The sequence below is a fragment of the Macaca fascicularis genome, chromosome 1 (genome assembly GCF_037993035.2).
Source record: "Macaca fascicularis isolate 582-1 chromosome 1, T2T-MFA8v1.1".
Taxonomy (NCBI): Eukaryota; Metazoa; Chordata; class Mammalia; order Primates; family Cercopithecidae; genus Macaca; species Macaca fascicularis.
The window spans coordinates 1451862-1467125 of NC_088375.1; the positions used below are offsets into that span (position 1 = coordinate 1451862).

General features: G+C 41.2%; 2 protein-coding genes across 2 annotated transcripts in view; one reads left to right on the forward strand and one right to left on the reverse strand.

The window, feature by feature from the left end:
• Window positions 1–1508, reverse strand: part of LOC141408563 (uncharacterized) — a 165826-nt gene extending 164318 nt beyond the window's left edge. Inside the window, exon 1 of the mRNA XM_074015916.1 lies at window positions 160–1508. Coding sequence (XP_073872017.1) covers window positions 802–1482 — 681 coding nt within the window. The 5' untranslated portion in view covers window positions 1483–1508 and the 3' untranslated portion in view covers window positions 160–801. The remainder of the gene's footprint in view (window positions 1–159) is intronic.
• On the forward strand, window positions 798–13319 carry LOC102136769 (olfactory receptor 14I1-like). The gene is made up of 4 exons (XM_005539563.5): window positions 798–1438; window positions 3758–4486; window positions 5454–5534; window positions 12261–13319. The coding sequence occupies exon 4, from the start codon at window positions 12284–12286 to the stop codon at window positions 13229–13231; it is 948 nt and encodes a 315-aa protein (XP_005539620.3). The 5' UTR covers window positions 798–1438; window positions 3758–4486; window positions 5454–5534; window positions 12261–12283; the 3' UTR covers window positions 13232–13319.
• The last annotated feature ends 1945 nt before the right edge of the window (window positions 13320–15264 follow it).

Consider the following 15264-nt stretch of genomic DNA (forward strand, 5'->3'; position numbering starts at 1 on the left):
CCAAGTAAATGTCAGAAGCCAGCAAATGCCTTGGGGAGCTGATAGGGAGCCCTGACCCATCTCCAGAGATTAATCAAAAACCTGTGCAAGTAGAACAAGGGGCTGGAAGACTGATCTAGCTACACGGGATGCCAAGGTGACGCTGAGGGACTCACTCACAGATGCTGAAGGCTCAGCAGGGTCTGCACGGGGTCTAAGGAACCCAGCACTGAAACGCCATTCCGCGTTGCTCAGGCACTCCGTGGACATGCGCTGGACTCCCACATCCTGAAGATGTTCGTTATCCCAGGAAGACGTTTATCAGAAGAGAATTTCAAAAAGAATAAGTAACTTTTCAGTAAATGTCTTCAATTAGACTCCTGCTTTCAGGCAACTGTTGAACTTTCCCCAGTGTTGGAGGATACATGTGACGACATGAAATGTTCCTATTTTTCAAAGTTTTCACTACCAAGTCGTTTCATGTGCGGTTTAGCACTGTTAAGTTCACTCCTCAAAGTAATAGGTCCTATATTATGGCAGAAGATTCTTCGTCCTAAATTTCTGATTCAAAACTGGGAAAAACTTCCAAGTCATAAAAGATAAAGATATTTACCAGTATTCCAGTTAAATGTATAACATAAATGGAAAAATACGAGTAATCATTGAGTCACCTTTTCCAGATGTCTCAGAGAAAACCTCTGACTACAATGCCCATGGAAAATCATCTTAATTCCAGAAAGCGGGGGCTGAGGGGACACAGTGTTGAGAGGGTGAGTCATGGAAAATCACGAGTGGTGGCCGGCGCCCCGCCTCAGTTCCCCCTCAGGAGAGGGCGCCCGCCGGTGCGGACCGCGAAGCGGCGTCCAGAACAAGGGCGGTTGGGCTCCGCGGCCCCAGCGTCCGCCCAGCGCGTCCTCCCGCGCTGCCTCGTCCCAGTTCGGCCCAGGTTCCCGGTCTCCAGTCGCCGGCGTCGTGAGGCTCGCGTGAATCCCCAACGCCCGCGCCGCGGTATGGCCGCCAGGTCGCTCTGAGAGGTTCCAGGCAGCCCAAGGGCGGGATCCTCACGGCACAGGCGCGCGCCTCTGCCACAGCCAGGAGAGGAGCGCGCCGGCAGCAGCTACAGGTAACCGTTAGTGGAGGAGCCCCGCCCCCACGGCCGCCAGGCGCCTCTGCCACAGCCGGGAGAGGAGCGCGGCGGCAGCAGCTACAGGTAACCGTTAGTGGAGGAGCCCCGCCCCCACGGCCGCCAGGCCCGCTCCTCCCACTCCGCCTCCTAAGCTGGAAGCTGAGAGAACCCAGGGCTCGGGCTCCATCTCCCAAGCCTGTCGCAGAACGTGGCAAGTCCGCTTTCGGGAAGACTAGATCCTCACACCGACATGCCTGTGGCCCAGGTGGGATTTCCAGGACAGGCCACTCACCAAGAAGCCAGACGACCAACTTCCCTTCTCTTCGGGCTAAGGTAGACACAATTGCTTCACTTTTAGTTTTAGTGACATTAAACATGCTCTGGGAAAGGACTTCCCGTTTCTGAGTCAGCAGTCCCGCCTTTTCCACTTCTAAAGAGGGAATCGTGAATTCCCTAGAGTGCTGTAAAAGTTAGGCCTAAATAAGATGACAGAACTTCGCATCAGACTTTTGAATCTTTTGGTAACTTTAGTAAGGGTTTGCTGCTTGGTGGCGAGAATTCCTGGCTCATTCAAAGAAAGCTTTACCAAAGGAGAATTAACCTGGAGAAGGGTTAAACACCGTCACACATCAAGTGACAAATCCGAGGGGACTTTGCATTAGTAAAGAAAAACGAGGCGCAGGCCCTTAGATGCTGTAAAGGTGACACACCGTCAGCTGTACTGGCCACTCCAGGAAATATCAAAAACATGTGGTTTCTGATTTCTTCTTACATTTTTGACCACCTTTGATTAAATATCCTGGCTTGCAACATTTTACGTAATATCTGGAAATGGAGTGAGCTGGCTATAGCAGTATGTGCATTAAAATATATCTAATGCATGCTAATAGTGTATTTTTATGAAATTTCAGCCCTAGAGACAATAGTAGGAAACTTAAGATGTAAACTCGTGAAGCATTCCATCATAAAACTGATTAAGTTGAAAAAGGGAAGTAGTATAAAAAGGAAATAGAGTAATAAGTGCCAAAATACACTCTGATGCACTTGTCCCTTTTTCGTGTGTCTTCCAACTATTGTTATTTTTCCAGTCAGTTAATTTCTCCTCTGCTTTTCCTTCATTTTCCTAAGTTGTTCTTCACTTTCTACCCCTCTCCCTGCTCCACTTTTCCCCTATGGCAGTGAATCAACTGTGTGATCCCAGCTCTCACAGCTGCTGCTGGGAGGGTGTGGATAAGTTACAGCTCCTAGCTCACTTTCTCACTGTACAGCGGGACTGACCACACCCTCCTCCCAGTGTTATTATGGGGTGGAGCAAGTCACCAATCTGGGAAGTGCTCATTTATTCTTATCAGAAGATGGGAAGCCCCTACTATGAACTGGACACTGGTATCAGGACCCAGGAGCACAGTTCCTGTGCTCAGGGATTGCATAACCTCATGGGAACAGCAACCAGAGAAGAATTTCATGAGGATGAGTTCCATGCACTATCCTCACTCCGGGCCTCTTCTTTTTCCTTTTCTTTTACTTTGCATCTTAATGCTCAAAGCTAATGCCAAAAAAAAAAAAAAAAGTGAAGTAGGGAAAGGGTTTCTAGAGCATCTCAAACTTCTTTATGTCAACTTTACCTCCCTCTCCTGATGGACTCTGCTCTTTTCTCCACCCCATCCTCAATTCTGTGGAGTTCAGCAACTCCACAGTGCCTCCTTGTGCAGGCACTCTACCAGGTGCTGAGAAATCAAATAACCTAATTTCAGTGTAAAAGTGAGAGTACTGAAATCAAGGGAACCTATCTAAGTCATCTGTTGCTGCCAAAAGCCCAGATACTGTTTTCCATCAACAGGACTTTCCCGGGCCTCCACCATGGCTTTATGCCCCAGCAGGACAGAGCTGCCCTCCTGGTTGATTTTACATTTCTAATGAAATCTGTTTTTTTTCTTTTTCTTTTATGTCCCCATTATTTATATTCCCAAGCATACTGCAGAGCTCAGCTCCCAGCCAGATTGAGCTGCCATGTGACCTTGTTGGTTCTTCTTCCCGCCTGGGCCCTGCTCTAGTTCCTCAACATCCTTCCTGCTCATGGAAAAGGTCTCACCCCAAAGTGGCCCTGGGATTCCCTCTTGCACATTTTCGTGTGTGTGTGTGTGTCTGTGTTTACAAACTGAACTGATTTACTCCCACCTCTTTAGATCTCCTTTAGAAAGGAGAACGCAGACTGGGTGGCTGTGAGCAGCAATTACCATTCTCCATGGCCTTGGTAGGGCCCCTTGAGCCCTGCTTGCTTCTTCACACAGGAAGGAAACTAAAGAACTTTCTTGACAACCAGTACCTCTCCCAAGCATATTTGTGTTTTCACACAGGATTTTAATTTCTACCACTGTGGGAGGCACTAGGTTCATAATTTGAAAAAGTTAGTCCCCGTGCTGTCTCTGAAATTATATCCACAAAGACAGTTGTTCATTTTAAGTGGCAATTAAGATGGTGAGAAATTCAAAACCATGCCTAACAATAAGAACAGTAATAATAGCAACACCATCTATTAACTGAGTTTTAGTAGGGATCAAACATTCTTATTTAATCTTCAGTGCTTTATAAACACTATCTTACTGAATCTTCACTGACATCCTATGAGACATTTGTATTCCTATTTCACAGGGGTCTGTTGGGTGCACAGGAATCATGTCTTTCAAAGACCACCAGGTGGAGAGGCCATGGCAAGGCCCCTGGACTCAAGTGGAAAGAAGAGGAGCAAACGTGTTCCCAAGCCCATGTTGAGACATCACCATTCCAAGGACACCCAGAAATAGCTGAGGAGGAATTTAAGGAGACAAGAGAAACATGGGGTTGAGATCTTGTCAAGCAAGTGAAGATTTGGAGACATGGAGCTATGCATGTGAATATGCATTGACATTCATGAACTTACTTACACTAATGAACTCCTGAAACCTAGGAGGGGTTGAAAAATTGAAAATCCTCTTGCTCCTTCTCCACACCCAGGCTCCACTTCTAAGTTATTACCAACTGCTCATGGCTGAAAGCCCGCATCCACTTCCATCCTTCATCAGCCATGTCAGGCTCTAGTTTTCTTGGCCCTCCAACTGCCCACCTACTCTTCCCTGCCTGGGTTGGTTTTCAGACACTTGGACTTCACTGATCTGCCTGTTCTTCCGAACACTGGACTCTGCTCTCCCATCTGAATTTTTGATACTCCCATTGTGTTATCATCAAAAACATATATTTGGGCCAGATGCAGTGGCTCGCACCTGTAATTGTAACAGTTTGGGAAGCTGATGCGGGAGGAATCCCTGATGCCAGGAATGTAAGACCAGCCTGGGACAACAAAGGGAGACCCCATCTCTACAAAAAATGAAAAAAATTACACAGGTATGAATGCATGCACCTTAGTCCCAGCTACTTGGGAGGCTGAAGCAGGAGGATCACTTGAGCTCTGGCATGACCCTGTCTCAAAAGTTAAGGTCAACATGTTTATCTATTTGGTCTTTGCCCTTGATTCCTGGTAAAAAGGCACCTGACATTCTTGGAATTTCCTGAGTGATAGGAGTTTCTTTCATTATTCATAAAGAGCCCCTTTTGACCTTACCTGAGTTAATGCTAAGAGGTGACTCTAGATGGCCCCTACATCGCTTCTAGATGGGAGCTGGTGGCCAGGGCAACCAACCACATGAATAGAGGACTGAACTCTCAGCCCTACCCCCTGATCTGCAGGAGGGGGACAAGGGCTGAAGATTGAGTCCAATCACCAGTTGCCATCAATCGTGCCTATGTAATGAAGCTTCAGTAAAACCCCTGAAACAATGAGACTGAGCTTCCAGGATGGTGAACACATTGAGGTGCTGGTGTCCCCAGAGAAGGCAGGGAATCTCCATCCCCACCCCACCCCTTACCCTGTACATCTCTTCCATTTGACTGCTCTTAAACTGTATCCTTTAAGATGTATCCTTTAAGATAAACTGTGACTGTAAGTAAAGCGCTTTCCTGAGGAATGAGCCATTCTAGAAAATTCTCAAACCTGGGGACAGGAGTGGTGGAGTTATAGTTTGAAACAAACTACCAACCCTCACATTTTTAGTGAGCTAAGCAGAAGTGTAAATACCCTGAGAGTGAGCTAGGCAGAGTGTAAATAGCCCATTTCTGGCCTGCATCTGAAGTGGAGGTGGTCTTGGGGAACTGAGCCCTTAACCCCTGGGATCAGCGCTAACTCTGGCTAGTGTCAAAACTGGACAGAATTGTTGGATACTGAGCTGGAATAAGAGAATTAGGGGACCGGTTATTGTTGGAATAATAACATAACACCTATAATAATCAGGCTGTTAATATTTATCTTAAATAGATCCAATATTCCGCTGCTGCCAGGTATTGAGGAAATGCATTCACCCTCATGAGAGAGACATAAACCATCACAGAGCATGAGGTAAGCCCCTCCCAAACCCTTCCATCCTGGCTGGAACCACCATTGTCTTTTGCCAGGATTGTTCTAACAGCCCACAGTGGTGCTTCCCAGTTCTTCCTTTGATTTCCTACAGGGCAACTAGAGGGGCACTGTAAAATAATCGGTTAGATCACATCACTCCTCAAAGCCCTGCGGTGGGCCCCCATTTCCTCCATGGTGATCTGCTACTCAGCTGCCTCTTCACCTGCGTGTTCTACTTCCCTGACCCTCACTCACTCCCCTCCAGCCATGCCAATCTCTTCCTCATTCTTGGAATGTGCCGGGCAGCTTTTACCTAGGGACTTTGCACATGTTTCTCTGTCTGGAACATTCTTCCCCTAAATAACTTGGGACCAATTCCCTTACCTCCTTTAATCTTTTGCCTAAATTTCACCTACTGCACAATGTCAACCCTGAAAATGCTATTTAAGACAGTGGCATTCTCTAGATTCCTCCTCTTTGGGCAGGGCATCTCTGAAAAAAAGGCAGTAGCCTAGTCAGGGACTTATAGATAAAACCCCCATCTCCTTGGGACAGACACTTGGGGGAAGGGGTGGCTGTGGGCACAGCTTCAGCAGACTTAAACATCCCTGCCTGACAGCGCTGAAGAGAGCAGTGTATCCCAGCACAGCCAGCGCTCAAGCTCTGATAAGGGACAGACTGCCTCCTCAAGTGGGTCCCTGACCCCCATGCATTCTAACTGGGAGACACCTCCCTGTAGGGGCCGACAGACACCTCATACAGGAGAGCTCTGGCTGCCATCTGGCAGGTGCCCCTCTCGGACAAAGCTTCCAGAGGAAGGAACAGGCAGCAATCTTTGCTGTTCTTCAGCCTCCGCTGGAGATACCCAGGCAAACAGGGTCTGCAGTGGACCTCCAGCAAGCTCCAATAGACCTGCAGCCGAGGGGTCTGACTGTTAGAAGGAGAACTAACAAACAGAAAGGAATAGTATCAACATCAACAAAAAGGGCATCCACTCAGAGACCCCATCTGAAGGTTACCAACATCAAAGACCAAAGATAGATAAATCCACTATCTATTTAGATGGGGAGAAACCAGCACAAAAAGGCTGAAAATTCTGAAAACCATAAAACCTCTTTTCCTCCAAAGGATCACAACTCCTTGCCAGCAAGGAAACAAAACTGGATTGAGAATGAGTGATGAATTGACAGAAGTAGGCTTCAGAAGTGGGTAATAACAAACTCCTTCAAGCTAAAGGAGCATGTTCTAACCCAATTCAAGGAACCAAAGAACCTTGAAAAAAGGTTAGATTAATTGCTAACTGAAATAATCAGTTTAGAGAACATAAATGACCTGAAGGAGCTGAAAAACACAGCACAAGACCTTCGTGAAGCAAACACAAGTATCAATAGCCAAATCGATCAAGCAGAAGAAAGGATATCAGAGATTGAAGATGAACTCAATGAAATAAAGCAAGAAGACAAGATTAGAGAAAAAAGAGTGAAAAGAAATATATAAAGCCTCCAAGAAATATGGGACTATGTGAAAAGACCAAATCCATGTTTCACTGGTGTACCTGAAAGTGATGAGGAGCATGGAACCCAGTTGGAAAACACTCTTCAGGATATTACCCAGGAGAACTTCCCCAACTTAGCAAGACAGGCAAACATTCAAATTCAGGAAATACAGAGAACACCACAAAGATACTCCTCAAGAAGAGCAACCCCAAGACACATAATCATTAGATTCACCAAGTTGAAATGAAGGGAAACATGTTAAGAGCAGCCAGAGAGAAAGGTCAAGTTACCCTCAAAGGGAAGCCCATCAGACTAACAACAGATCTCTCTGCAGAAACTCTACAAGCCAAAAGAGAGTAGGGGCCAATATTCAACATTCTTAAAGAAAAGAATTTTCAACCCAGAATTTCATACCCAGCCAAACTAGGCTTCATAAGCGAAGGAGAAGTAAAATCCTTTACAGACAAGCAAATGCTGAGAGATTTTGTCACCACCAGGCCTGCCTTACAAGAGATCCTGAGGGAAGCACTAAACATGGAAAGGAACAACTGGTACCAGCCACTGGAAAAATATATCAAATTGTAAAGAACATTGACACTATGAAAAAATTGCATCAACTAACGGGCAAAATAGCCAGCTAGCATCATAATGACAGGATCAAATTCACACATAACAATATTAACCTTAAATGTAAATGGGCTAAATACCGCAATTCAAAGACACAGACTGGCAAATTGGATAAAGAGTCAAGACCCATCAGTGTGCTGTGTTCAGTAGATCCATCTCACATGCAAAGACACACATAGGCTCAAAATAAAGGGAGGAATATTTACCAAGCAAATGGAAAGCAAAAACAAAACAAACAAGCAAACAAACAAACAAAAAACAGGAGTTGAAATCCTAATCTCTGATAAAACATACTTTAAACCAACAAAGAGCAAAAGAGACAAAGAAGAACATCACATAATGGTAAAGTGATCAATGCAACAAGAAGAGCTAACTATCCTAAATATATATGCACCCGATATAGGAGCACCCAGATTCATAAAGCAAGTTCTTAGAGACCTACAAAGAGACTTGGGACTCCCACACAATAATAGTGGGAGACTTTAATACCCCACTGTCAATATTAGACAGATCAATGAGACAGAAAATTAACAAGGATATCCAGAACTTGATCTCAGCTCTGGACCAAGCAGACCTAATAGACATCTACAGAACTCTCCAACCCAAATCAACAGAATATACATTCTTCTCAGTACCACATAGCACTGATTCTAAATTCAACCACATAATTGGAAGTAAAACACTCCTCAGCAAATGGAAAAGAAGGAAAATTGTAACAGTCTCTCAGACCACAGTGCAATCAAATTAGAACTCAATATTAAGAAACTCACTCAGAACCACACAACTACATGGAAACTGAACAACCTGTGCCTGAATGATTACTGGGTAAATAATGAAACGAAGGCAGATGATCTTTGAGAACAAAGACACAATGTACCAGAATCTCTGGGACACATTTAAAGCAGTGTGTAGAGGAAAATTTATAGCACTAAATGCCCACAAGAGAAAGCAGGAAAGATCTAAAATCAACACCCTAACATCACAATTAAAAGGACTAGAGAAGCAAGAGCAAACACATTCAAAAGCTAGCAGAAGACAAGAAATAACTAAGATCAGAGCAGAACTGAAGGAGAGAGAGACATGAAAAAACCTTCAAAAAATCAATGAATCCAGGATCTGGGTTTTTTAAAACATCGACAACATAGATAGACCACTAGCCAGACTAATAAGAAAAAAGAGAAGAATCAAATATACACAATAAAAAATGATAAAACTGTTATCACCACAAAGGTTTGAGTCCAAACCTTTAAAGCAATATAATTTTATTAGGAGTTATACTATTTCATAGATTTACTATAAAGTAAGTACATTACTTTATAATCAAACATTAATTTGAAAATGTATTAAATCCCTGATGACCTAGAAAACATTTTATTAAATGTTTTTGTAAACACTTCTCTTTTGTTAAGTGTCACAAAAAATTATTTGTTAATTTAATTGCTGTGACACATTATTACCATTTAACTAATCTCTAGAGTATTGGCGGAGAATCTTTACCAACCAGGAATTAGAGAAATGTTGGCCTCTCGAAGTTAAAATCACCAGTTCCAAAAGGCTAGAGGTATGACCTATACATGTGCTTTGTAAAGAATGGCATTGTTTATAAAGAATCCATAAGCAGATTTATTCATGTGCTTTAGGGTAAGTAGGAGCCTCACTCATAAGTAACTCCTTAAATTTTACTCACTGAAGAGAGAAGCAGGATTATGGATTTTGTCAATTCTCTTTAAATTGTGCAAGACTGATATTCTTGCTAAGGAAGGTAAACTTGACAGTTCACTTCTTAGGTGTTTTTGGGTGTCTTAATTCATGTATGTCTTTAAACTTGCTAGTGAATACTTCACTGAAATAGCTGTGATATGTCTAAAGATTATTTGTTTGCTTTATTATTTCTGCCTCTTATGATAAATATATACTAATAAAATAAACTAAATGTTCTGATTGTAGTGTTTATCTTAGATTATTTGTTTTCCAAAATGGTATCTGATAATCTGTTTGTGACATATTTATTGTCTGGGGCAAAGGATTGAAACTATAATGACAGAATAGTCCCCTAAGAACCAAAATACTACAGGTACAAAGAATGAAATATTCTTGAAATTGATTTTATAAGATAACTCTGATATCTACATGCATTTCATGGAAATGGTAATGTAAGCAAATATACAGTTTAAAATATTGAAAGAAAAGTGAAATATCTTATATCGTTATTACTATGAACAATTTGTGATATTTCCTTCATATCCAGATATTGTGATATTTGCTGCATATCTAGAGATTCTGTATGCTGATGGTCTCAAATGCTATTATATTTCATCTGATTAGCAATCAACAAAAAATTAGGAATGCCACTGATACTATTATTGATCACATTTTAAAGTCATAAAGCAAATTCTAAATATCACTGAGATAATAAAGAGTAGGGAAATATTCTGAAGTTTCTCTTAGGCTCAAGAGCATGCCTTTTGCATTTAATCACCATGATACATTCTTGTGTATGAAGAAGATGTAAGGTAACTTTAGCATAGAGAAACTTGAGATTCTGTGTAGACAGAGAAGAAAAAAATCATGCAATCTGAAGAGAGGAAGCATGGAAATGAGACCTCTAATGACCAGTAGCTAATGTGTCGTTTTGATAAAGCAAATTAAAAATAACAGTAAAGGCTGGGCATGGTGGCTCATGCCTGTAATCCCATCACTTTGGGAGGCTGAGGCGGGTGGATCACTGAGGTCAGGAGTTCGAGATCATCCTGGCTAACACAGTGAAACCCCATCTCTACTAAAAATACAAAAAATTAGCCAGGCATGGTGGCATGCGCCAGTAGTCCCAGCTACTCGGGAGGCTGAGGCAGGAGAAGCGCTTGAACCCGGGAGGCAAAGGTTGCAGTGAGCTGAGATCACACTACTGCACTCCAGCTTGGGCAACAAAGTGAAACTCCATCTCAAAAAAAAATTGTCTTCATTAGTAAAATGAGGATAATTTTTAAAATCACAAATAACTAAAGGGCGTACTAGAGAAAAACAATAGTATAAACATTTTTGCAAAACTGTTATTGAAAAATCATATGAGTATAACTAAGGCAAGTAATTCATATTTTTAATGTCATTATAATACCAATAAAATTGTGGCATAAACTAAAATAGTTTGGTAATGATACATGAATTATAAATAAATAACAATAGAATATGAAACTTTTGATATTTTAAAATTATAACTAATGATTCTAGGTTTTTATAGAAAATTAAGTAGTACAGACATTAAAACTAACAAATCAATCTTACTACTAAAATGGTAATTAAAATCACAAGAAGATTTTCTTAAAATTGAAATGCTGCAACACAAGCCAAAAAAAATGCTGAGGTTAGAATATTTGATTTTGTTTTGTTTTGTTCTGTTTTTTAAACAGGGTCTTGCTCTGTTGCCTAGGCTAAGTGCAGTGGCATGATCACAATCACAGCTCACTGCAAACTTAACCTCCTGGGCTCAAGGGATCCTCCCACTTCAGCTTCCTGAGTAGTTGGGACTACAGGTATTGCCCAGGCTGATCTCAAACTTTGGAGGTCAAACAGTCCTCCAGTCTTGGCCTCCCAAAGTGCTGGGATTACAGGTGTGAGCCGCTGCGATGGGCCGAATATTTAATTTTTAGTTAGGAGATTTCAACAAAATGTAGGAAACCATATGGGGAAGAGGTCCAGATCGATGTTTAGCCTTCTGTTAAATATTGGAATACATTTCTGGCAAAAAGAAGAATCTTTTTTAGAGGAGCAGTGTCAGGTGGAAAGTTTTTCTTAATTGTAATGTGCAGAAGAAGAGGTGAATGAGAGCACAGCAAAGGAAATAGTCAGACACTGCCGACAGAAAAACAAAATACATTCAGTTGTGAATATTATCACAGCTTTTATAGATGATGCTGCAAAGAAAGAGAGGAAGGCTCATATACATGTCTTAGAGAGCAGCTGAAATTTAAAAATGGTGAGGCATAATCTGTCTGGTCCCAATGGAATTAAAACTATTGTCAGAGGAAGCTCAGAGTCATTCATTAACTTATCATGTAAACCTCTTTTGGAGCAGCCTGTCAGAAGAGGGGACACAGTCAATGTCATTCTAGGCCCCTGAATAGAGAGAATGAATAATGGCTGGAGAATATTCAAACCATTGGGCTGATGAAGAATCTGTCGTAAAGCATGTCTGGTACAACAGTTTGATATTGAAGGAAATGAGAAAATAATCTCTGGATGTGTCCTGGCAGAATTTTTAAAACATTTAAAAATAAATACTGTAAATGTGCTCAATAGCTGAAAGGTTGTAAGACCTTGATCTCATTTTAATTCCTTTATGTGCTTAGCTCTCGGATCCTATGATTTTAAAAGCTAATGTGGCATATCAGCAGAGTTGGAAAGAATGAAAGAAAATATGCTTGGAGAGAAAATATGCTTAATCATTGATTTGAAAATGCTTGCATTTTGTCCATTTCCTCTACCTTGACTTCCTGGTTAGAAGTCATACATTGATGCCAATAGCTGCCCTCATTTGTAGATGTTACCTATTTTCTGCATTTGTGGGGGTTTTTGTATCATTTTATAATTTTGTTTTTTATTCCAGATTATTGTAACATATTATCAGGTATGGACAACATCACCATCTTCACAGAATTCCTCCTCATGGATATCTCAAGCTCCCGGGAGCTCCAAATTTTGCAGGGTCTGCTGTTCTTAGTCATATATCTGGGAGCCTTGACTGGGAATCTTATAACGGGTACGGTCATTGCGATAGACCCACATCTTCATTCTCCAATGTACTTTTTTATAAGCAATTTGTCCCTCATAGACCTTTGCTGCATCTCAATAAGTGTTCCCAAGTTGATTGTGAATTCCCTGACAGGTAGTAAGTCAATCTCACTCAACGAATGTGCAGCTCAGATTTTTTTTTATATTTTCTTTGCATCTATAGAGCTTGCTTTCCTTGTGGTGATGTCCTATGACCGCTATGTTGCCATTTGCCACCCTCTGCATTACGGGTTGACCATCACCCCACGTCTGTGCACACAGGCAGCAGGTGCTTCTTGGGCCTGTGGTCTGGTCTATTCAGCGATCCACACAGGCAACATGTTCAGGCTTCCCTTTACAAAGTCCAATGTGATTCATCAATATTTCTGTGATGTACCTCAAGTTATGAGAATCTCATCCTCAGATGTTCAGTTTTCTGAATCTGTGATCCTTGCTGTAAGTGCTTGCATTGTTTTAGTATGTTTCGCCTTCTTGTCTATGTCATACATTAATATATTTTCAACTGTGCTTAGTATGCATTCTGTGGAAGCTCGCAATAAAGCCTTATCCACCTGTACTCCACACTTGGTCATTTTTGTTTTGTTTGTAGTATCTGGATTAATTGCTGTTTTAGGGCCCGTTGCAAATAAAGCATCCCTTAAAAATCTTCTGACAGCCATGTTTTATATCATGGTGCCCCCATTCATAAATCCCATTATCTACAGTCTACGGAACAGGGGGATTAACTCTGCTTTAGGCAAAATATTCCACAGATATTTTAAGTTCCCAAGCAGAAAATTTTCTTGATTAAAAAAATGCTGAAAACAAAACAATTTTAGATAGTTGTACATTATATTTAACATATGTTCTTAAATTTCAATTCATCACAGTCAATTATCAATTGATACTTTTTAATGTATTTTGTTGTCTAACTATGTCTTTCTATGTCCACCTGTGTGATAGTGAGCTACAAATCTGTCTTAGCTTTCCTTGCTCAAAACTGTATTTATATAATTCATATATGCCTCTTGAAGACATAACAATCCTGATTCAGACTTCCAGAATGTTTTAGAAAATGGTTAGAATGATTTTGAGCTAAGCACAAAGGACATCATATGTCCATGCCTTATGCATCAGTGCCTTAACAGGAGCCTGTGCACCTGGGAGGACTTCAGCATATTGGATACTGTCAATCCGGAGTAGAATACTGGATACTGGATACTTACTGGATACTGTCAATCCGGAGTAGAGTACCATCAGAGAAGCCTACTGTTTAAGTTGTATTCTTTGCATTCACTTGTAAACAAACTGGACAAATTAATAAAATAGTTAACTCTTAAAGAGTTAACTAAGGGATTGAGGACACCTTGAGGAAATAGCATTGAGACCCCTGCTGAACTCTTGAAAACAGCTTTTCCATGTTTCTTGGAATCCTTGAAGATTTCTTTCACTCTGAAATGGTGGACTAAAAACTACTGGACTCCAACACAAAATATAGTTTGATGCTTTTGTTCTCTCACTGAAGTCTAGATGCAAAAATGTAGGTCATGTTTGATTCATCCAAAATTTCTGCATGATGAATAAAACAGAATGAGTGGTTGCAGACTGAAGTGAGACACAACAATAACTAGGATCAGATTTCACCCAAAAAAACCCTGATATTTCTTTTTTTTTTTTTTTTTTTTTTTTTTTTGTGAGACGAAGTCTCGCTCTGTCACCCAGGCTGGAGTGCAGTGATGCGATCTCTACTTACTGCAAACTCCGCCTCGCCGGTTCACGCCATTCTCCTGCCTCAGCCTCCCGAGTAGCTGGGACTACAGGCACCGCCACCACGCCCGGCTAATTTTTGTATTTTTAGTAGAGACGGGGTTTCACCGTGTTAGCCAGGATGGTCTCGATCTCCTGACCTCGTGATTCTCCCGTCCCAGCCTCCCAAAATGCTGGGATTACAGGCGTGAGACACTGCACCCAGCAGAAGCATAATTATTCTCCACACCATAGTATGAAGATACTTTGTTCACCGGAAAGTGTGAGTTGCATATTTATTCATGGAGGACACATACGTCTTTCTTCCAGAGGCTCACTACCACAGCTCTGAGGCCCTATCATTTTCTTCAGTTTTGTTAATCCATAAGAAGTAAATAAATGCATCATTTAAAAATATGGCAAAAATAATGTGAAATTTGCAAACTCCTTTTTATCTACTATTATCCTCTTTTCTTTATAGGTAAACCACTATATAGTTGCTGGGCCTTTGAGTCAATGAAAGTGTGTATCAATACACATGTTCTGAATCTATTTATCTATCTATATTATAATATGTATCTTTATACAATGTGTATATAATATATTTATGTAATGTGGGTACGATATAAATTAAACATGTAGAACAATATTTATATCATGCACCCATTTTTATAAGAAAGCATGCTTACATTTGCCTTTTATTGCTGTATTTCTCAACTTGTCCAAATAGATATTAATGAAGAAAGAAACATGTTCTAAAAACATGGTTTCTAAGGATGCTCTTTTAAAAATTTATTTTTATTTTTTCAGATTTAGGGGATACAGGTGTCATTTTGTTACATGGACATATTGTATAGTGATAAAGGCTAGGCTTTGGGTATAACCATTACCCAGAGAGTGTACATTGTACCCCTTAAGCAACTTCTCATTTCTCATCTCCTCTTATCCTCCTACCCTTCTGAGTCTCCAATGTCTGTTACTCCACTCTCTAAGCCATGTGTACAAAATCAAAAACAAGTGCATTACTTCCAAGATATAATGGGGTATAAGCATTGAGTAAACATCTCTTAGCTCCCACTTATAAGTAAGAACAT

Excerpts from the sequence above, each read along its gene's own strand:
- LOC102136769 (XM_005539563.5), top strand. The coding sequence starts at position 12,284 with ATGGACAACATCACCATCTTCACAGAATTCCTCCTCATGGATATCTCA.